General features: G+C 42.3%; 1 protein-coding gene across 1 annotated transcript; it reads left to right on the top strand.

Moving 5' to 3' along the window:
* The first annotated feature begins 8 nt into the window (after positions 1-8).
* Positions 9-16868, top strand: LOC311137126 (transcription initiation factor TFIID subunit 3-like). The gene is made up of 7 exons (XM_084171464.1): positions 9-368; positions 3110-3361; positions 6275-8154; positions 8258-8340; positions 10096-10324; positions 14981-15087; positions 15338-16868. The coding sequence occupies exons 1-7, from the start codon at positions 203-205 to the stop codon at positions 15450-15452; spliced, it is 2832 nt and encodes a 943-aa protein (XP_084027590.1). The 5' UTR covers positions 9-202; the 3' UTR covers positions 15453-16868.
* The last annotated feature ends 6071 nt before the right edge of the window (positions 16869-22939 follow it).

Below are 22939 nucleotides of genomic sequence, written 5' to 3'. Positions count from 1 at the left end.
CGTTTTCTGGGATGGGTTTGTCGGTGGAAACAAGATGGCGGCTCTGGCAAGAGCGCCAACATATTTACTCGAATAGATGTCAGAATTATCCCTCATCGAGCATTTTGTTCACAACCTGCACGTCTTTCATGCATCATGAAGACCAGGAGGATGTTTTATAGTAGGGATTGAATAAGCTAGGACCGTTACTAAAGTCAGCGAGATGTGCGAGAGCTATGCCCGCTCGCTGCTGCGTGTGTCGGTGGCGCAGATCTGCCAAGCGCTGGGCTGGGATGCAGTGCAGCTCACAGCCTGCGACCTGCTCTCCGATGTTCTGCACAGATATATCCAGCAGTTAGCCAGGGGTTGTCATCGTTACTCGGAGCTCTGTAAGTACTGTATTTCATACATGTCTACTGTAAATGAAATTAATCTGTCTAGGTATTGGATCGCATTGTTTATTCCACGCTCTGTGACTAGCGCCCTCTCCAATCGAGGCCTAGTAGTGCTAAGGTTGTCAGAGAAGTGTACAGTAAAGTTAGCCTAGGTGCTAGTACTAGTTAGCTATGTTAGCTAGCCACATTATGTAAACAATGACTAGGTTTGTTTGCTAAAGTAATTTCCCAAATATTACATGTATTTAATGTTTAGCTAACTACAGTCATTATATACATTTAGTCGCTTATGACCATGGTTGTTTCTCAATTTGAAACAGGTCATACTGTGGTGTGTGTGCTAACTAGCTAGCTCAGATGTCAACATGGGGGAGTGTTCTAACATACTGTAGTTCCAAAGAAAACAGTGTGGCATCTTGTATAGAAATGGCTTAAACAAATACTAGGTAACGTTAGCAGTAAATGCCACTGTCTTTCCTGGGGTGAAATTAATCAATTATTTGCTGAAGACATAATTGATATTCAAAAAAATAACTTCTGTCTGATTTTTGACATTCTCTTACATTATGCAATGGTGTAAGAGACTTCACTCAGTTTCCTATAGTGTGTATAATATAGACGGGTTGGTTGTTTAGCAACAAAACCGACGCATGCACAACTATGGGGCAAAACAGACAGTATTGGCTTAGATTGTTGACAACATGTGAACTATATTTCGTCACCAATCTTTATTGCAAACATAAATATATTTGCACAAAGTCATGAGCACTTAGTGTCTCTCAAATACATCGTTACAGTTGTTGGTTAGCTCGCTAGCTACAGTTGAAGTCGAAAGTTTACATACACTTAGGTTGGAGTCATTAAAAGTCGTTTTTCAACCACTCCACAAATTTCTTGTTAACAAACTATAGTTTTGGCAAGTCGGTTAGGACATCTACTTTGTGCATGACACAACTAATTTTTCCAACTATTGTTTACAGACATATTATTTCACTTATAGTTCACTGTATCACAATTCCAGTGGGTCAGAAGTTTACATACACTAAATTGACTGTGCCTTTAAACAGCTTGGAAAATTCCAGAAAATGATGTCATGGCTTTAGAAGCTTCTGATAGGCTAATTGACATTATTTGAGACAATTGGAGGTGTACCTGTGGATGTATTTCAAGGCCTACCTTCAAACTCAGTGCCTCTTTGCTTGACATCATGGGAAAATCAAAAGAAATCAGCCAAGACCTCAGAAAAAAATTTGTCTGGTTCATCCTTGGGAGCAATTTCCAAACGCCTGAAGGTACTACGTTCATCTGTACAAACAATAGTACGCAAGTATAAACACCATGGGACCACGCAGCCGTCATACAGCTCAGGAAGGAGACTCGTTCTGTCTCCTAGAGATGAACGTACTTTGGTGCGAAAAGTGCAAATCAATCCCAGAACAACAGCAAAGGACCTTGTGAAGATGCTGGAGGAAACCGGTACAAAAGTATCTATATCCACAGTAAAACAAGTCCTATATCTACATAACCTGAAAGGCCGCTCAGCAAGGAAGAAGCCACTGCTCCAAAACCGCCATAAAAAACCCAGACTATGGTTTGCAACTGCACATGGGGAAAAATATCATACTTTTTGGAGAAATGTCCTCTGGTCTGATTAAACAAAAATAGAACAGTTTGGCCATAATGACCATCGTTATGTTTGGAGGAAAAAGGGGGTCGCTTGCAAGCCGAAGAACACCATCCCAACCGTGAAGCACAGGGGGGGCAGCATCATGCTGTGGGGGTGCTTTGCTGCAGGAGGGACTGGTGCACTTCACAAAATAGATGGCATCATGAGGATGGAAAATTATGTGGATATATTGAACCAACATCTCAAGACATCAGTCAGGAAGTTAAAGCTTGGTCGCAAATGGGTCTTCCAAATGGACAATGACCCCAAGTATACTTCCAAAGTTGTGGCAAAATGGCTTAAGGACAACAAAGTCAATGTATTGGAGTGGCCATCACAAAGCCCTGACCTCAATCCTATAGAACATTTGTGGCCAGAACTGAAAAGGTGTGTGCGAGCAAGGAGGCCTACAAACCTGACTCAGTTACACCAGCTCTGTCAGGAGGAATGGGCAAAATTCACCCAACTTATTGTGGGAAGCTTGTGGAAGGCTACCCGACACATTTGACCCAAGTTAAACAATTTAAAGGTAATGCTACCAAATACTAATTGAGTGTATGTAAACTTCTGACCCACTGGGAATGTGATGAAAGAAATAAAAGCTGAAAGAAATAATTATCTCTACTATTATTCTGACATTTCACATTCTTAAAATAAAGTGGTGATCCTAACTGACCTAAGACAGGGAATTTTTACATTTTACATTGACATTTTTAGTCATTTAGCAGACGCTCTTATCCAGAGCGACACTAGGATTAAATGTCAGGAATTGTGAAAAACTGAGTTTAAATGTATTTGGCTAAGGTGTATGTAAACTTCTGACTTCAACTGTAATTTTAGCTTTATTGGCATAGACGTGACTTCAGTCAAAACACCTCAAAACAAGACATGGTATCTGGCCATCCAGAATCACAAAAACATCCAGACCTTTGCCCCGTTGAATTGTGCGCATCGTTTTCGACGTTGTCAGCTAAACCATCTATAGTACAGTATCATATATGCATGCATAGAAGGAGGAGACATAAAGGTTTGATCATGTCTCATGCATGCACTTTTCCTCTCCTCCTAGATGGGCGAACAGACCCAGTATTGGAGGACGTGGGCCAGGCCTTCAGACTGCTGGGGGTGAGCCTGTCTGAGCTGGAGGACTATGTCCATAACCTGGAGCCTGTGGGGTTCTCCCAGCAGACGCCGCTCTTCCCCCTCAGCAAAAATAACATGCTGCAGTTCCCTCAGCCTGGAGTGGGGGTCCGGGGGGATGCCGAGGAGAGGAAGGAATACATTCCAGATTATATGCCACCCTTGGTCTCCTTGCAAGAAGGTGGGGGCTTTAACAATATTCTGTGTGTGTGGGACTTGTGTGTGTGAGACTAGGGCTGTGGTGGTCATGAAATTTTGTCAGCCGGTTATTGTCATGTAAATGACTGCCGGTCTCACGGCAATTGACCGTTATTTAACATAAGCACATTTAGCATCTCCAGGCCTCCACAGGTGATATTCCACCTAAACTCTGTATGCCATGGGCTCTCCAAACCTGTTCCTGCAGCTACCCAGTGCTTAATTTGTTTTCACAATGAAACATATTTCATTAAACTGTTGCCAGCGCCTCTCTCTGCACGCTCAAGAAGGAAGTAAGGAGAGAGAGGCGGAGATGGAAACGCACAGTGGTGAGATATTCTGTTGCTAAAGGTAATGTGTCAGCCTATTAATTATGAAAATATAAAAAATGCCTTATTACTAGGCTATTCAAATTCAAATGCACTATAATTGTAGGCTAACACGAAGCTGCCCTGCACAATCAATGAACCAACAGCATCGCCTAGGCCTATACGTTCTCTCCTAGACTCATGGATAGACAGTTTGGAGTGTAGCATAAGGTAACCAGCCCATCCAGTATGCATAATGCAGTTCGCACTGAAAGGCAAGTACTATAATTATTTTTATATTTTAAACGTGTGTATTTTACCCCCTTTTTCTCCCCAATTTCGATCTTGTCTCTTTCGGTACAACTCCCCAACGTACTCGGGAGGCGAAGGTTGAGTCATGCGTCCTCCGAAACATGACCCACCTAACCGCGCTTCTTAACACCCGCCCGCTTAACCCGGAAGCCAGCCGCACCAATGTGTCGGAGGAAACACTGTTCAACTGACAACCGAGGTCAGCCTGCAGGTGCCCGGCCCACCACAAGGAGTCACTAGAGCGCGATGAGCCAAGTGACTTCTTCCACATTGTGTTGTGTTACAGCCTGAATTTAAAATGGATTTTGTGTCACTGGCCTAGACACAATACCCCATAATGTTAAAGGGAAATTATGTTTTTAAATATTTTTACAAATTAATAAAAAAGGAAAAGCTGAAATGTATTCAACCCCTTTGTTATAGCAAGCCTAAATAAGTTCAGGAGTAAACATTTACTTAACAAGTCACATAATAAGTTGCATGGACTCAATCGGTGTTCAATAATAGTGTTTAACATGATTTTTGAATGACTACCTCGTCTCTGTACCCCACACATACAATTATCTGTAAGGTCCCTCAGTCTAGCAGTGAATTTCAAACACAGATTCAACCACAAAGACCAGGGAGGTTTTCCAATGGGGCAAAGAAAAGGAGAGCACTTAATATCCCTTTCAGCATGGTGAAGTTATTAATTACACTTTGGATGGTGTATCAAAACACCCAGTCACTACAAAGATACAGGCGTCCTTCCTAACTCAGTTGCCGCTCAGGGATTTCACCATGGGGCCAATGGTGACTTTAAAACAGTTTCAGAGTTTAATGACTGTGATAGGAGCACTGAGGATGGATCAACAACATTGAAGTTACTACTTAATACTTACCTAATTGACAGAGTGAAAAGAAGGAAGTACAGAATAAAAATATTCCATAATATGCATCCTGTTTTACAACAAGGCACTAAAGTAATACTGCAATTCACTTTTTGTCCTGAATACAAAGTGTTATGTTTGGGGCAAATCCAATACAACACATTACTGAGTACCACTCTTCATCATGTTATGGGTATCCTTGTAATCGTTAAGGACTGGTTAGTTTTTCAGGATAAAAAAGAAACGTAATGGAGCTAAGCACAGGCAAAATCCTAGAGGAAAACCTGGTTCAGTCTGCTTTCCACCAGACACTGGGAGATGAATTCACCTTTCACTAGGACAATAACGTAAAACATAAGGCCATATCTACAGTGGAGTTGCTTACCAAGAAGACAGTGAATGTTCCTGAGTGGCCAAGTTACATTTTTGACTTAAATCTGCTTGAAAATCTATGGCAAGACTTGAAAATGTTTTTGACAGAGCTTGAAGAATTTTGAAGAGAATAATGGGCAAATATTGTACAATCCAATTGTGCAAAGCTCATAGAGACTTACCCAGAAAGACTCACAGCTGTAATCGCTGCCAAAGGTGATTCTAACATGTATTGACTCAGGGGTATTTCTGTATTTCATTTTCAAGACATTTGCAAAAGTTTCTAAAAAATATGTTTTCACTTTGTCATTATGGGGTATAGTGTGTAGATGGGTAAAATAAATATATATATGAATTCAGGCTGTAACACAACAAAATGTAGAATAAGTCAAGGGGTATGAATACTTTCTAAAGGCACTGTATGCTTATGGGTGTTTTTGATTTAATCATAACCTTAGAAAGTGCTGTCCATTTAGTTGTTTGGCTTTGAAACAACATCCACCACGACCATGTGTTCCATTCAGTTTCAACCTGTTGTTGAACTTCTTTCTTCAAATTTATCATCACAGTGAGCTGAGTTTTAAAAGCACATACTGTTTTGATGATGAGTGTTTGATGTGATTTTCGATTGCATTTGCATTGATGTCGGAGTGGTTAGAGGGATAATAGAGCCCTGAGTACCAGGCCATTAGCAACCTGATAGTTGTTAACAGAGTTTATGTCCAGAGTGCATAAAAGGAGATTACCGTGACCCAACGGTCACGTGGAATTTGACTGCGGTTATGACTCATGACTGCTGGAGTGGCGGTAATACGGTCACTGCAACAGCCCTATGTGAGACACGTGTGCGTGCATTTGTGTGTTAATGGGGTTACGGTACTCAGATAATCAATGCTTTTTTCTTTTGTCCTTTAATACAATACTAATCAGAGGGCAAGATTGATTGAATGACAGTGATGAACCTTTGACTCGCTCTCTCTGCCTCTCTCTTCTGTGTCTCATCCTCTCTCCCCCTCTCTCTTCTCCCATCTATAGAAGAGGAGGAGGAAGAAGCCCTGGCTGACATGGGCACCTCTGCCGAGGCCATGCAGGTCCCGCTGGACGATACAGACGAGGACATGGATGACGACGAGGCGGTGAACGATGAGAACCACCCTGTGAAGAGACACCTGGACAGCCCCGACGCCGCCATGGGTATGATGCCCACCTCCAAGAGGCCCCGCATGCACCCCGGCTTTAGCCCCGACTGGAGCATGGAGCCCAGGGAGCCCCTCACCTCCCTCAACCCCCAGCGTGTCCCTCCAGGCATGATGGCTTCCCATTCCCACGACAGCATGGGTTCAATGTCTCTGTCCCCAGAGACACCTGGGCCTCCAACGTTGTTCAGACCCCAGCCGGTGACCCCAGGGAGACACTCTGATCATAAGTCTCATGGCGGTCAAGGCCGCAAAGGACCCAAAGGCTCATCCCCCGGTAGGCCACGGACTAAGTCCCCCAAGGGGGTAAATGCTGGTGGGGCTATGTCAGGCAGCCCCATCCGCTCGCCCAAATCTTCCAAGGAGCAGAAAAAGTCCCCGGGCAGGACCAAGAGCCCTAAAAGTCCCAAGAGCCCCAAGATGGGCTCTGGAGTCAAGTCTGGTTCTCAGGGCAAAGCGGAGGCTCAGGCTCAGGTCCTGGCCCTACAGAGACTGCCCCTGTCAGCCCTCAGCGAAAGGATGGGGAAGGAAAACATCCACGTGCTGCAAAGCCTGGAGGACCGCGAGCTGGCGGGTTTCGTCTCTGGTAAACTCGGCGAACCCGGTGGCGACAACGCTGATATTGACGATTCTATCGACGCCGTGATCGCCAGGGCATGCGCCGAGCGAGAGCCTGACCCTTTTGCCTTCTCGTCGGGCTCCGAGTCGGAGAGTGATGGCTTCTCCTCTCCACGGAGGCTTACTATCATGGAGCCAGGGGGAACGCCTAAGCTCTCACTGGATGCCAACAGCCTGGAGAAAGACACGTCCATGCCGCTTCACCTCAACGCAGGCAGTGGCCCCGGGAACTGGACCATGGACGACTCCATCAACGAGGTCATACGTAAAGTAAACCAGGGAGGTCCCAATGCGGCACACCCCCAGGGCGAATCGTACCTGTCCTCAGCATCCGCCTCGCCCCCGACCCCTGAGCCCCTCCTCAAGATGTACGAGGAGAAGAACAAGCTTGTCTCCTCGGCTGACATCAAGAAGAAACTCAAGAAGGAGCTGAAGACCAAGATGAAGAAGAAGGAGAAGGGAGAGAAGCCAAAAGATAAAGAGAGGGACAAGGGGAAGATGAAGGAGAAGAACAAGGATAAGAACAAAGATTCTTTCTCCAAGGAGGCCAAGATGCCGTGGAAGGACTTCGGTAACAAGGACGACGACCTCAGGGAACACTTCCTGGGTCAGAGGTCAGGGTTCAGCGGACCAGAGGGCTCCATGATCAAGATCAAGTCGCGAGATGGAGGGGATGGCAGTGGCAGGAAGGAGAAGGACAAACACAAAGACAAGAAGAAGGACAAGGAGAAGAGCAAGAAGGGAAAAGACAAGCGGGACAAGGGTAAGGACAGGCAGAAGATATCCTCCCTCACCCCGTTCGGTTTGGGTGACATGCCTGCCCTGTTCAGCCCGTCCACGTGTCTCCGCATCCCCTCCATGCTGCCTCCTCTTCCCCCTATCCTCCAGGAAAAGGATGTGAAGAGCAAGGAGAAGGACAAGAAGAAAGACAAGAAGGAGAAGAAGAAGAAGAAAGATAAAGACAAGGAGAAGGAAAAGGAGAGGGAAAAGTCCAAGGAGAAGGAGAGGGAGAAAGAGGAGAAGAGGAAAGAGAAGGAGAAAGAGAAGGAGAAACGAGAGAAGGAGAAAGACAAGGAAAAAGAGAGGATTAGGCTAGAAAAGGTAACTTGTGTTTTCCCAGTGTTGATTTATAGTGTAGCATTTATAACACAGTGAATCAACACACACACTAACTGGTTGCTCTCCTTTCTTCCCTCTGTCACAGGTGAAAGTGGAGACTCCAGTAGCTGTCCCATCACCAGTCATCCCCAGGCTTACCCTAAGGGTGGGGGCTGGCCAGGACAAAATGTACGTTTCTCTATTCAATTCAACTTTCTTTCCATTTATATGTCCCTTTATTTAACTTACAGTGCATTCGGAAAGTATTCAGACCCCTTCACTTTTTTACAGCCTTATTCTAAAAATGTATTTCTAAAAAACAATCCTCATCAACCTACACACAATACCCCATAATGACGAAGCGAAAACAGGTTAAAGATAAATCAAAACAGAAATACCTTATTTACTTAAGAATTCAGACCCTTTGCTATGAGACTCGAAATTGAGCTCAGGTGCATCTTACGTTTTAGTCATTTAGCAGACGCTCTTATCCAGAGCTACTCACAGTTAGTGAGTGCATACATTTTCATACTGGCCCCCCGTGGGAAACGAACCCACAACCCTGGCGTTGCAAGCGCCATGCTCTACCAACTGAGCTACAGGGGACTACACAATTGAGCTCAGGTGCATCCTGTTTCCATTGATCATCCTTGAGATGTTTCTACAACTTGATTGGAGTCCACCTGTGGTAAATTCAATTGATTGGACATGATTTGGAAAGGCACACACCTGTCTATATAAGGTCCCACAGTTGACAGTGCATGTCAGAGCAAAAACCAAGGCATGAGGTCAAAGGAATTGTCCGTAGAGCTCCGAGACAGGATTGTGTCGAGGCACAGATCTGGGGAAGCTCCAGAGTTCCTCTGTGGAGATGGGAGAACCTTCCAGAAGGACAACCATCTCTGCAGCACTCCACCAATCAGCCACTCCTCAGTAAAAGGCACATGACAACCCGCTTGGAGTTTGCCAAAAGGCACCTAAAGGACTCTCAGACCATGAGAAGCAAGATTCTGGTCTGATGAAACCAAGATTGAACTCTTTGGCCTGAATGCCAAGCGTCACGTCTGGAGGAAACCAGGCACCGCTCATCACCTGGCCAATACCATCCCTACGGTGAAGCATGGTGTTGGCAGCATCATGCTGTTGGGATGTCTTTCAGCAGCAGGGACTGGGAGACTAGTCAGGATCAAGGGAAAGATGAAGGGAGCAAAGTACAGAGAGATCCTTGATGAGAACCTGCTCCACAGCGCTCAGGACCTCAGACTGGGGCGAAGGTTCACCTTCCAACAGGACAACGACCCTAAGCACACAGCCAGGACAACGACCCTAAGCACACAGCCAAGACAACGCAGGAGTGGCTTCGGGACAAGTCTCTGAATGTCCTTGAGTGGCCCAGCCAGAGCCCGGACTTGAACCCGATCAAACATCTCTGGAGAGACCTGAAAATAGCTGTGCAGCGACAATCCATCCAACCTGACAGAGCTTGAGAGGATCTGCAGAGAAGAATTTGTAAGTCGCTCTGGATAAGAGCATCTGCTAAATGACTTAAATGTAAGAATGGGAGAAACTCCCCAAATACAGGTGTGCCAAGTTTGTAGCGTCATACCCAAAGGTGCTTCAACAAAGTACTGAGTAAAGAGTCTGAATACTTATGTAAATGTGATATTTAATTATAAATAAAAATGGGGGGGGGGTTATTGTGTGTAGATTGATGAGGGGTCTGAATACTTTCCCGAATGCACTGTAATTTGTCCACATCATACATTACATCAAACACATACAGACACCGATGAAACCATACATAGAAATACTGTACCTAACTAATTTTGTTGGCTCTATGTGCTGCAAGGCAGCTGTATTGTTGATCCGCATGCAGTAATGTGTCATAGGCTCTGGTTTGATATCTCTCTCTCCCCCTCTATTTCTCTTTATATCCATCTCCAGAGTTATCAGCAAGGTGGTTCCCAATTCAGAGCCACCACTGCCGCCACCCAAGATGCCAGCACCCAAGATCCCCGCCACCAAATCAGGACCTGGCAGTCGCCTTCAGCCCCCACCACCTCCCCCAGTATTGTCCCCAGTTGTACCCTCGTTGCTCTCCCCCGCCTCCATTCTGTCCTCCAGCAAACTGCCTGTACGCAGTGTGATCACTGAAACTGTCAGAACATACGTGGTGAGTCCCAGTCAGACCCTCTACATCAATCATATACATAATTATGTATCTGTCATGCCTATCCTCTATCTCAGGGGTTCTCAAACTTTTGGGGGCCGGGGACCCCTTTTGTGATAGCAAATCCATCAGGGACCCCTCAGGTGCTATACAAATAAACTACAAGGAGTTTTACTATGATGTCTGCAGTGCATAGCTGGACTAGTGTTGACACGACACCAGAATTTTGACTTCGGTACCAGGTTTAGTATCACGATACTCGATACCAAAACGATACCACGGCAAAAAAAGAAGGCATATTAGCCAAAGTCACAGAATGGCACTTGATCCAGACAGATAAACTCGGCTACTGCTCTGTTCAATCATTACATTTGACATTTTTATGTCAAATCTTTCAGAGACAGACATATATGCATTAATGAATAAATTATACAATCATACAATTAATGTGATTTTGTTTTTACCAATCTAACTACATAACAAAATAATGGTAATTTATTTGAATTGTAAATCTCTATTGATAACTGGGTAAATCAAGATGTAGCTTAGGCCTATTCACAATACAGGTGAATGCATATTCAATAGGAGTGTGTGTTGCATTGAGTTATTGAGCTTGTTTTGGCTGATTTCATGGGGCTACAGATGAAAAACAATCTGTTTCCCTTCCATTTGGGACTTATTTTATTGGACTGATCATCAACATTTGCATAGAAGTAGCTTATTTTATAAAAGTGCACGCTGTCTCTTTAACCAGTAATGACTCATTCACAAGGCAAGAGAGCCCTATTCACACAGTCAGTTCGCTGAGGCATAGGTCATCTTTGGGAGAGACGTGACAGAGAACGATTTTAAGTGAATTAATAAAGTTGGTGGCAATCAGCTTTGAAATCAGCATATTTCGCTTTATGGTTTGGTATCACAAACAAAGTACTAGGGTAGTGAATTGATGTTAGCTTCAGCTGTAAGCTAGCAAGGAAAGTTAGCCTACAGATTTTCTTGCATTGTAAAGTGTTCGGGGACATCGGCTGCACTGATACAGACTTGATCCGTGAGACACATTTGACAGAAGTACCTAAATATACAGTGCCTTTGGAAAGTATTCAGACCCCTTGACTTTTTCCACATTTTGTTACGTTACACCTTATTCTAACATGGATTAAATAAAACAATTTCCTACACACAATACCCCATAATGACAAAGCGAAAACAGGTTTTTAGAAATGTTTGCAAATGTATTAAAAACAGAAATACCTTATTTACATAAGTATTCAGACCCTTTGCTATGAGACTCGAAATTGAGCTCAGGTGCATCCTGTTTCCATTGATCATCCTTGTGATGTTTCTACAACTTGGTTGGAGTCCACCTGTGGTAAATTCAATTGATTGGACATGATTTGAAAGGCACACGCCTGTCTATATAAGGTCCCACAGTTGACATTATGGGGTATTGTGTGTAGATTGATGAGGGGGGAAAAAACAATTTAATCAATTTTAGAATAAGACTGAACCCTAACAAAATGTGGAAAAGGTCAAGGGGTCTGAATACTTTCTGAAGGCACTGTGTGTATATATATATATATATATATCCAGAAAAAAAATCCAGAAAATCACATTGTAGGATTTTTTATGAATTTATTTGCAAATTATGGTGGAAAATAAGTATTTGGTCACCTACAAACAAGCAAGATTTCTGGCTCTCACAGACCTGTAACTTCTTCTTTAAGAGGCTCCTCTGTCCTCCACTTGTTACCTGTATTAATGGCACCTGTTTGAACTTGTTATCAGTATAAAAGACACCTGTCCACAACGTCAAACAGTCACACTCCAAACTCCACTATGGCCAAGCCCAAAGAGCTGTCAAAGGACACCAGAAACACAATTGTAGACCTGCACCAGGCTGGGAAGACTGAATCTGTAATAGGTAAGCAGCTTGGTTTGAAGAAATCAACTGTGGGAGCAATTATTAGGAAATGGAAGACATACAAGACCACTGATAATCTCCCTCGATCTGGGGCTCCACGCAAGATCTCACCCCGTGGGGTCAAAATGATCACAAGAACGGTGAGCAAAAATCCCAGAACCACACGGGGGGACCTAGTGAATGACCTGCAGAGAGCTGGGACCAAAGTAACAAAGCCTACCATCAGTAACACACTACTCCGCCAGGGACTCAAATCCTGCAGTGCTAGACGTGTCCCCCTGCTTAAGCCAGTACATGTCCAGGCCCGTCTGAAGTTTGCTAGAGTGCATTTGAATGATCCAGAAGAGGATTGGGAGAATGTCATATGGTCAGATGAAACCAAAATAGAACTTTTTGGTAAAAACTCAACTCGTCGTGTTTGGAGGACTAAGAATGCTGAGTTGCATTCAAAGAACACCATACCTACTGTGAAGCATGGGGGTGGAAACATCATGCTTTGGGGCTGTTTTTCTGCAAAGGGACCAGGACGACTGATCCGTGTAAAGGAAAGAATGAATGGGGCCATGTATCGTGAGATTTTGAGTGAAAATCACCTTCCATCAGCAAGGGCATTGAAGATGAAACGTGGCTGGGTCTTTCAGCATGACAATGATCCCAAACACACCGCCCGGGCAACGAAGGAGTGGCTTCGTAAGAAGCATTTCAAGGTCCTGGAGTGGCCTAGCCAGTCTCCAGATCTCAACCCCATAGAAAATCTTTGGAGGGAGTTGGAAGTCCGTGTTGCCCAGCGACAGCCCCAAAACATCACTGCTCTAGAGGAGATCTGCATGGAGGAATGGGCCAAAATACCAGCAACAGTGTGTGAAAATCCTGTGAAGACTTACAGAAAACGTTTGACCTGTGTCATTGCCAACAAAGGGTATATAACAAAGTATTGAGAAACTTTTGTTATTGACCAAATACTTATTTTCCACCATAATTTGCAAATATATTCATAAAAAATCCTACAATGTGATTTTCTGGATTTTTTCCCCTCATTTTGTCTGTCATAGTTGACGTGTACCTATGATGAAAATTACAGGCCTCTCTCATCTTTTTAAGTGGGAGAACTTGCACAATTGGTGGCTGACTAAATACTTTTTTCCCCCACTGTGTATGTATAAATATATATATAAATAAAAATGTCACCTTTATTTAACCAGGTAAGCCAGTTGAGAACAAGTTCTCATTTACAACTGCGACCTGGCCAAGATAAAGCAAAGCAGTGCGATTAAAAACAACAACACAGAGTTACATATGGGGTAAAAAAACAAAGTCTAAAATATATATACAGTGTGTGCAAATGTAGCAAGTTATGGAGGTAAGGCAATAAATAGGCTATAGTGCAAAATAATTACAATTAGTATTAACACTGGAATGCTAGATGTGCAAGAGATTATGTGCAAATAGAGATACTGGGGTGCAAAATCAATAACAATATGGGGATGAGGTAGTTGGGTGGGCTAATTTCAGATGGGCTGTGTACAGGTGCAGTGATCGGTAAGCTGCTCTGACAACTGATGCTTAAAGTTAGTGAGGGAGATAAGAGTCTCCAGCTTCAGAGATTTTTGCAATTCGTTCCAGTCATTGGCAGCAGAGAACTGGAAGGAATGGCGGCCAAAGGAGGTGTTGGCTTTGGGGATGACCAGTGAGATATACCTGCTGGAGCGCAGACTACGGGGGGGGCATGGGCAAGTTGCAGCAGAGGGTGCAGAGTTGGTGGCCGGGGTAGTGGTAGCCAGGTGGAAAGCATGGCCAGCCGTAGCAAAATGCTTGTTGATTATTGTAGATTTATCGGTGGTGATCGTGTTTCCTAGCCTCAGTGCAGTGGCCAGCTGGGAGGAAGTGCTCTTATTCTCCATGGACTTTACAGTGTCCCAAAACTTTTTGGAGTTAGTGCTACAGGATGCAAATTTCTGTTTGAAAAAGTTAGCCTTTGCTTTCCTGACTGCTTGTGTATATTGGTTCCTAACTTCCCTGAAAAGTTGCATATCGCGGGGGCTATTTGATGCTAATGCAGTACGCCACAGGATGGTTTTGTGCTGGTCAAGGGCAGTCAAGTCTGAGGAGAACCAGGGGCTATATCTGTTCTTAGTTCTGTATTTTTTTGAACGGGGCATGTTTATTTAAGATTGAGAGGAAATTATTTTTAAAGAACAACCAGGCATCCTCTACTGACGGAATGAGATCTATATCCATCCAGGATACCTGGGCCAGGTCAATTAGGAAGGCCTGCTCGCTAAAGTGTTTTAGGGAGCGTTTGACAGTGATGAGGGGTGGTCGTTTGACCGCGGACCCGTTACGGACGCAGGCAATAAGGCAGTGATCGCTGAGATCCTGGTTGAAGACAGCGGAGGTGTATTTAGAGGGTAAGTTAGTCAGGATGATATCTATGAGGGTACCCATGTTTACGGATTTAGGGTTGTACCTGGTAGGTTCGTTGATAATTTGTGTGAGATTGAGGGCATCTAGTTTGGATTGTAGGATGGCTGGGGTGTTAAGCATATCCCAATTTAGGTCACCAAGCAGTACGAACTCTGAGGATAAAATATATTTGTTTTTACCAAACTGATTTTCATGTTCTAGTAGCGAAAAAGTACAGAAGTTTCGGTATACCGTGCAACACTAGGCTGGATGTGTGATGTATATTTTTATTTTAGTCCTGAGTGTCTTGTTGCTAACACTTTCTCTCTCTGTAGGTCCGTGATGAGTTGGGGAACCAGATCTGGATCTGTCCTGGCTGTAACAAGCCTGATGACGGCAGTCCCATGATCGGCTGTGATGACTGCGATGACTGGTACCATTGGTAAGAAACAGGCTTGGCTTCATTCATTCATTTATCTACTGTGGTTCAGTCCAGCTGATATGACTAGTTATTGCTGTAGAAGCATAGTGAGGAACATGTACTAGGATACTAGTTGTTGAACCTAAAAAATATACTTATGCTACGATGTGGAAAGGTGATATCCACTTTTACTATGTATGTATCCCTTTTTGATCCCTCCATCTTCCCTCTTTTTTTCACTCACTCACTGATTCCGTCCTCCTCTCCTCAGGCCATGTGTTGGGATGGTCTCGGCCCCTCCCGAGGACCAGCAGTGGTTCTGTGTGAAGTGTGCCGGCAAGAAGAAGGACAAAAAACACAAGAAGCGGAAACACAAAGTGCATTGAGACTATGCAAAACAAAGCACACTTTGGACTTCTCATTAGCTGGACTGACTGCTTCTTCAAGCCATACTGGAACACTCCTGGCACTGCTGTACAAAAATAAAACAAAGAAGTTAAAAACATGACAGATGTGACATTCACACATCCTGATGATTTTAGTGAACGTCATGAGCCTAACAGACTCTTTAACCAGCACATATTCAACCTCAGCTTTTAAGGCTACGTCCTAGTTCTGTACCCTTCTCCCAAAGGTTTTTATTTTATTTTATTTTATTTCACCTTTATTTAACCAGGTAAGCCAGTTGAGAACAAGTTCTCATTTACAACTGCGACCTGGCCAAGATAACGCAAAGCACTTGGCTTGCACACTCCCCGTCATGGATTTAAACGCATTGGATTGATGTAAGCATTGGCTGGAGAGAGTTTCCACCATTGTTTAAATCTAGAGAATTAGGTCGTAGCCTTTGTTGATGTGAGAGCCCTTGGCTCAGCGTTCAGGTGGTGTGATGTCGTCACAGAGATCATGCCTTTCCATCATTGTGGTTACAAACCGATCACTGTTGAGTTCAATGTTGTCAAAGAGAGCATGGACATGGTATAGAGAAAAATCTACATCCATCATTCATCCATCGTCATATTATTCTTGTTGTTTTGTTAGTATTTCCATAGCCTGGTCCCGTATCTGTTTGTGCTGTCTTGCCAACTCCTATGGCCATTGGCTTGAGTTGGAGATGGCAAGACAGCACAAACATATCTGGGGACCAGGCTAGTATTGCCACAAAAGGAAGGTTAATAACATCGAACTGAATGACAGATTCAGATCCTGCCTGTTTAACCCCCCCCCCCCCTTTCTGCAGTATCATTTAAATATGTCATGTATATAAAGGTGACTGCATTTGTGTGTATTATAAAATGCGTCAATACCAACTTCCAACCAAGCCAAGTGCATTTTGTTCATAGGAGGCTTCTTCTGACTTGTTAAATCCATTTCCAAATTATTGGTTTTTAACTTGAATGATTTTCTGTAATTTCTGTATATTTTTTTTTTTTATGAAAGTTTGTATTTTTATTTTTTTCGTTCATATGAATTGTCCCCCGATCAGAGTTATACTGTAGCTGTGTTGGTTGTAAACGTATCTAATTTTGCTGATATTTCCAATATTAAAGCCTAACAGTCTGTTGTTCTCAAAGACACGTAAATCTAATTGCCATAAACATTTTTTCAAAAGAAGTCACTCATCTGTACCTAAATTCTCTGTATGCAGCTATACTTTGATATCATTTGAGTGTGTACGCACTTCTATCTTCCTTCATGCATTTATACTGATTGTTCTGTGCAATTTTCACCCTTTCCCTAATAATTATTTTCCTTTGTTTTGATGCATTTAATTCATGAAAATACATTGGAAATATTTTAACAAAACAGTGAATTTGTTAAATTAATCAGAAAATGTTTTGATGAAGAAGCAGTCTGTTATTTTTGCCGTCTTTGGATTTCTGTCTGAGGCGCAGGGAGTCATACAGCTCAAAACATATCCGTGTGCCTCCAGCTGGAGGTGAATCACTAGCAGTCTCAGCTGTAGCAACCAAGAAGAGCCTAGTGCAGAATGTTCGAGTAAATGTTTCTGCTCCCTTGGCAACTCCTTATGCGTGTCCAATACCATAAGAAGTTGGCAATAGAGCAGAAATGGACTGGCACCCAAAAGTCTAGTGTATATTTAAGAAACTCCTCGTGTAGAATGCTCAGGTAGAGCCTAATAGAATGTTCAAGTAGGCCTAAAGCCTAGTGTAGAATGTTCAAGTAAACTCCTTTTAACATTTAACTTACTTAAAGACGACTGGTGTAATGCTTTATCTCTTGTTATAAACATGTATGAACCTTTTATAATTTCTTAGTATAATGCTTAAAAAGCCTAGGGTAGGTAGAATGTTAAAGTAAAGCTTAGCGCAGAGTGTTTAAGAAGTAATATCTTCCTGGTGTGATAATACACCAAATCTAATCTAATTGTATTTATCACATGCGCCGAATACAACAGGTGAAATGCTTCCTTAGAAGCTCTTTCCCAACGATGAAGAGTTAAATAAGAAAAGGAAAAAAGAAGGGAGTTATTATATACAGGAGTACCAATACCATAAAGGAGCAAGGTGCAGAGATACGTGGTAATTGAGGTAGATATGTACATGTAGACAGGGCAGAAGTGACTAGGCATCAGGATGGATAAGAGTAAAAAGTAAGAGCAGGGTAAATGTGGTGATACAAGTGGAAAATATAAAAAGATCCAGTCCCTTACACTTCAGTGTTGTGATGCAAAAATTCTAGCAAAATGTATAGCGCATAGAATTAAAAAGATATTGTCGGATATTATTCATTTTAATCAGACAGGTTTTTTACATGGAAGATACATTGGAGATAATATAAGGCAAGTATTGGAAACAATAGAACACTATGGAAAATATGGGAAACCAGGCCTGCTATTCATAGCAGACTTCGAAAAGGCATTTGATAAAGTACATCTGGGGTTTATATATAAATGCCTGGAGCATTTCAATTTTGGAGAATCTCTTATAAAATAGGTCAAAATCATGTATAGTAACCCTAGGTGTAAAATAGTAAATAATGGCTATTTCTCAGAAAGTTTTAAACTGTCAAGAGGAGTGAGACAAGGTTGTCCACTATCGGCATATCTATTTATTGTGGCCATCGAGATGTTAGCTATTAAAATCAGATCCAATAATAATATCAGAGGATTAGAAATCCAGGGCTTAAAAACAAAGGTGTCATTGTACGCTGATGATTCATGTTTTCTTTTAAATCCACAACATGAATCCCTCAACAGCCTCATAGAGGATCTAGATCAGGGGTGTCAGACTCATTTTAGCTCAGGGGCCACATGGAGGAAAATCTATTAAAAACAACAACTTCAGATTGTTTTCTTTGTTTTAATACGATCAACATACAACATAAAGCTGGAGCCTGAGGACAGTGTGTCCAAAATAGTACAAGCACAACATCACTATTAATCATAAAACACATCAAGTTTATTTGAAAATTCTAAAGAAAAAGAACACACAAACACACAATGCCTCAGTGATTCACAGAAGTATATCACAGATCACAGAACTATATCAGGGTGTCATTTCTCAGGCAGAAATGTAGATAAAAATAATGAAATCCTGTTCCCCAAACAAGTGCAAGAACCACAGAGTCAAGAATAGGTTAAATATACAAATAAAATAAAATCAATTAAAAACAATAGCACATTGTATAACATATAAACATAAATCTGAAAGCGTTGCTCAAACTCCCGTAACAGTCCCGTTATTTTATCTTTGAACCGCTTCATGTCTGCCACGTTGGGTCGCGCACACATTTTTCAGACAGGGGAAGTGAGCTGCATCACCACCGGCAAGTTGCGTCTCCCACAATGACAGCTTCAACTTGAAAGAACGTATGCTGTCATAATACTGCGTGACAACTTTGTTGCGCCCTTGCAGCTGTTTGTTCAAGTTATTCAGGTGCTCTGTAACATCCACCATAAATGCAAGGTCCTGCATCCATTCTGCGGAATGAAATTCTAACACTGGTTTGCCCTTTTCTTCCATGAACTGTTCAATTTCTTCTCGTAAATCAAAGAAACGCCTCAGCACAGCACCTCGGCTTAACCATCTTACCTCAGTGTGGTATGGCAGGCCATAGATGTGGTCTTTCTCTCTGAGAAGGCTGTCAAACTGACGGTGATTCAGGCTTCTGGATCGGATGAAATTAACAGTTCATGACGTTATCCATCTTTAATGACTTGCAACACAAAGCCTCCTGGTGCAAAATACAGTGAAAAGTCAAAAAATCACGTCCTCCATTTGCAGATTGTACTTTCTCTCTGAACTTTGTCACAACGCCTGCTTTTTTCCCGATCATTGAGGGCGCACCATCTGTAGCCAGGCTGACAGCGCGGGACCAGTCCACTCCGACCCTGTCCAGCGCGCCGACGAGTGCGGTAAAAATATCAGCTGCTGTCGTTGTATCTGTCATCGGCACCAACTCCACAAACTCCTCGGTGACGGTCAATGTGTCATCAACTCCGCGGATGAAAATGGCCAGTTGTGCAACATCTGTAATGTCCGTGCTTTCATCAATTGCAACCGAAAACACAATAAATGACTTTACTTTTTCCTTCAACTGGCTGTCCAAATCCACTGAAAGATCGGAAATCCTGTCTGCAACTGTGTTTCTTGTCAGGCTGATATTTGCAAAAGCCTGCCGCTTTTCAGGGCACACAATCTCCGCTGCCTTCATCATGCATGTTTTTACAAATTCACCCTCACTAAATGGTTTTGAAGGCACTGCGATTTCATTAGCAATGAGGTAGCTAGCTTTCACTGCAGCGTCACTGATGTCTCGGCTGTGAGTAAACACAGACTGCTGTTTCTTCAGACCCGCCAACAGTTCATTCACCTTCTCTCATCTCCGCTGTCCTTGAAAGTTGTCATATTTGTCGGCATGAAGACTCACATAGTGGCGACGAAGGTTATATTCTTTCAGCACTGCAACATGCTCTGAACACACCAAACATACAGCTTTCCCATTCAATTCCGTGAATAAATAGGAGTAGAAGCCGTAATAAATATCGCGGGCAAAACAAAGTAGCTCATTGGCTGCACGTGCTTGACCTACTTGCTCTGCCCCGGTATAAACAGTTTGCTTGCTTAACACAATTGCTATTGCGCCATCCAGTGGACGCAATTGGAACAGCAGTTTATTTTATTGAAAAATTGCAGCGCATTTTTATACTTTACCAAAAAAAAAAAATAATAATAATAATAATATTTTATTTTTTCTATTTTTTCCGAAATCATCTCGCGGGCCGGATTAAACCCGTTTGCGGGCCTGATCCGGCCCGCGGGACGGACGTTTGACAGCCCTGATCTAGATACATTTTCTAACCTCTCTGGATTACAACCAAATTATGACAAATGTACTATATTACGTATTGGATCACTAAAAATACAATTTTCACATTACCATGTAGTTTACCAATAAAATGGTCTGATGGTGATGTGGATATACTCGGAATACATATCCTAAAGGAAATAAATGATCTCACTTCAATACATTTTAATAGAAAGTTAAAGATAATAGATAAAATCTTACTACCATGGAAAGGAAAATACCTGTCAATTTGTGGAAAAACCACCCTGATTAACTCTTTAGTATTATCCCAGTTTACCTATTTACTTATGGTTTTGCCTACGCCTAGCGAACAGTTTTTTAAATTATATGAGAAAACAATATTCAATTTTATTTGGAACGGCAAGCCAGACAAAATGAAGGGCCTATTTATATAATGAATATTAATTCGGAGGACAGAAATGATTAAATATTAAAGCATTAGACCTATCACTAAAAGCTTCAGTCATACAAAAGTTAATCTTAAATCCGAACTGGTTCTCAAGCAAATTAGTAAGATTGTCTCACCCAATGTTCAAGAAAGGCCTTTTTCCCTTTATTCAGATTACAACAACTAATTTTCAGTTATTTGAAAAGGAAATAATCTCCCAAATATCACTATTTCTAAAACAAGCCATAGAAAGTTGGTTGCAATTTCAATTTAATCCTCCAGAAACGACAGAACAAATAATGCAACAAATATTGTGGTTAAATTCAAATATACTAATTGACAAAAAACCTTCATTTTTAATGTATATAATGTTATTTATATGGGGGATACAATCTTCCCAGCTCTGCAGATTTTGCTGTGAAGAGACAGAATCATTAGATCATTTGTTTTGTTTCTGTCCATTTGTAGCTTGTTTTTGGACACAGGTCCAGGAATGGCTAAAGGATTGCAATATTTACCTGGAGCCAACCTTGCAGATAGCATTACTGGGTGATCTGAAAAGTCATAGTCAATCGATCAATAATATAATAATACTTCTAGCAAAAATGTTTATTTTTAAATCACAATCTGTATATGCAATGAGAATAGAAAGGTTCAGAACTTTTGTAAAACATCACAGTACGGTTGAAATATATATGGCAAATAGAAATCCTTTATGGATGGTGTTAAGAGATAGATGGGAGGTATTGAATGGAGTTGAAGGATGGGACTAATAACAAATAACAACAAATAATAACAAGATAACTAATAATGTAAGCATACTGTGTCCATAATAAGTATATAGGTTGTATGTTGGGAGCTTTTGGGAAAGAGCACAGTTAGAAAGATATGGCATATAGAAGCAAACCGGATGGACATCATGAAAATGATCGGAGAGGTTGAGAGTAGAAGATGTTCAGGAGCAAAAAAAATAAAAATAGAATTATTGTAAAATTGACTGTGTCCATAAGGTGTAGATAGTAAGTATAGGCTGGAAGTAGAGGCCTGGGCATTGTTGTTCACTAATTTACCCCAAGTAGGGAAAGGATGGCGGGGTTGAAAAGTAATAAAGGGGAGTATATATATACAGTGGGGATAAAAAGTATTTAGTCAGCCACCAATTGTGCAAGTTCTCCCACTTAAAAAGATGAGAGAGGCCTGTAATTTTCACAATAGGTACACGTCAACTATGACAGACAAAATGAGAGAAAAAAATCCAGAAAATCATATTGTAGGATTTTTTATGAATTTATTTGCAAATTATGGTGGAAAATAAGTATTTGGTCAATAACAAAAGTTTCTCAATACTTTGTTATATACCCTTTGTTGGCAATGACACAGGTCAAACGTTTTCTGTAAGTCTTCACAAGGTTTTCACACACTGTTGCTGGTATTTTGGCCCATTCCTCCATGCAGATCTCCTCTAGAGCAGTGATGTTTTGGGGCTGTCGCTGGGCAACACGGACTTTCAACTCCCACCAAAAATGTTCTATGGGGTTGAGATCTGTAGACTGGCTAGGCCACTCCAGGACCTTGAAATGCTTCTTACGAAGCCACTCCTTCGTTGCCCGGGCGGTGTGTTTGGGATCATTGTCATGCTGAAAGACCCAGCCACGTTTCATCTTCAATGCCCTTACTGATGGAAGGAGGTTTTCACTCAAAATCTCACGATACATGGCCCCATTCATTCTTTCCTTTACACGGATCAGTCGTCCTGGTCCCTTTGCAGAAAAACAGCCCCAAAGCATGATGTTTCCACCCCCATGCTTCACAGTAGGTATGGTGTTCTTTGGATGCAACTCAGCATTCTTTGTCCTCCAAACACGACGAGTTGAGTTTTTACCAGAAAGTTCTATTTTGGTTTCATCTGACATTCTCCCAATCCTCTTCTGGATCATCCAAATGCACTCTATCAAACTTCAGACGGGCCTGGACATGTACTGGCTTAAGCAGGGGGACACGTCTGACACTGCAGGATTTGAGTCCCTGGCGGCGTAGTGTGTTACTGATGGTAGGCTTTGTTACTTTGGTCCCAGCTCTCTGCAGGTCATTCACTAGGTCCCCCCGTGTGGTTCTGGGATTTTTGCTCACCGTTCTTGTGATCATTTTGACCCC

The sequence above is a fragment of the Coregonus lavaretus genome (assembly GCF_964263955.1).
Source record: "Coregonus lavaretus genome assembly, chromosome: 11".
NCBI classification, from domain to species: Eukaryota; Metazoa; Chordata; class Actinopteri; order Salmoniformes; family Salmonidae; genus Coregonus; species Coregonus lavaretus.
The sequence above is the reverse complement of the archived record's forward strand: the minus strand, read 5'-3'. Positions and strand labels throughout refer to the sequence as shown.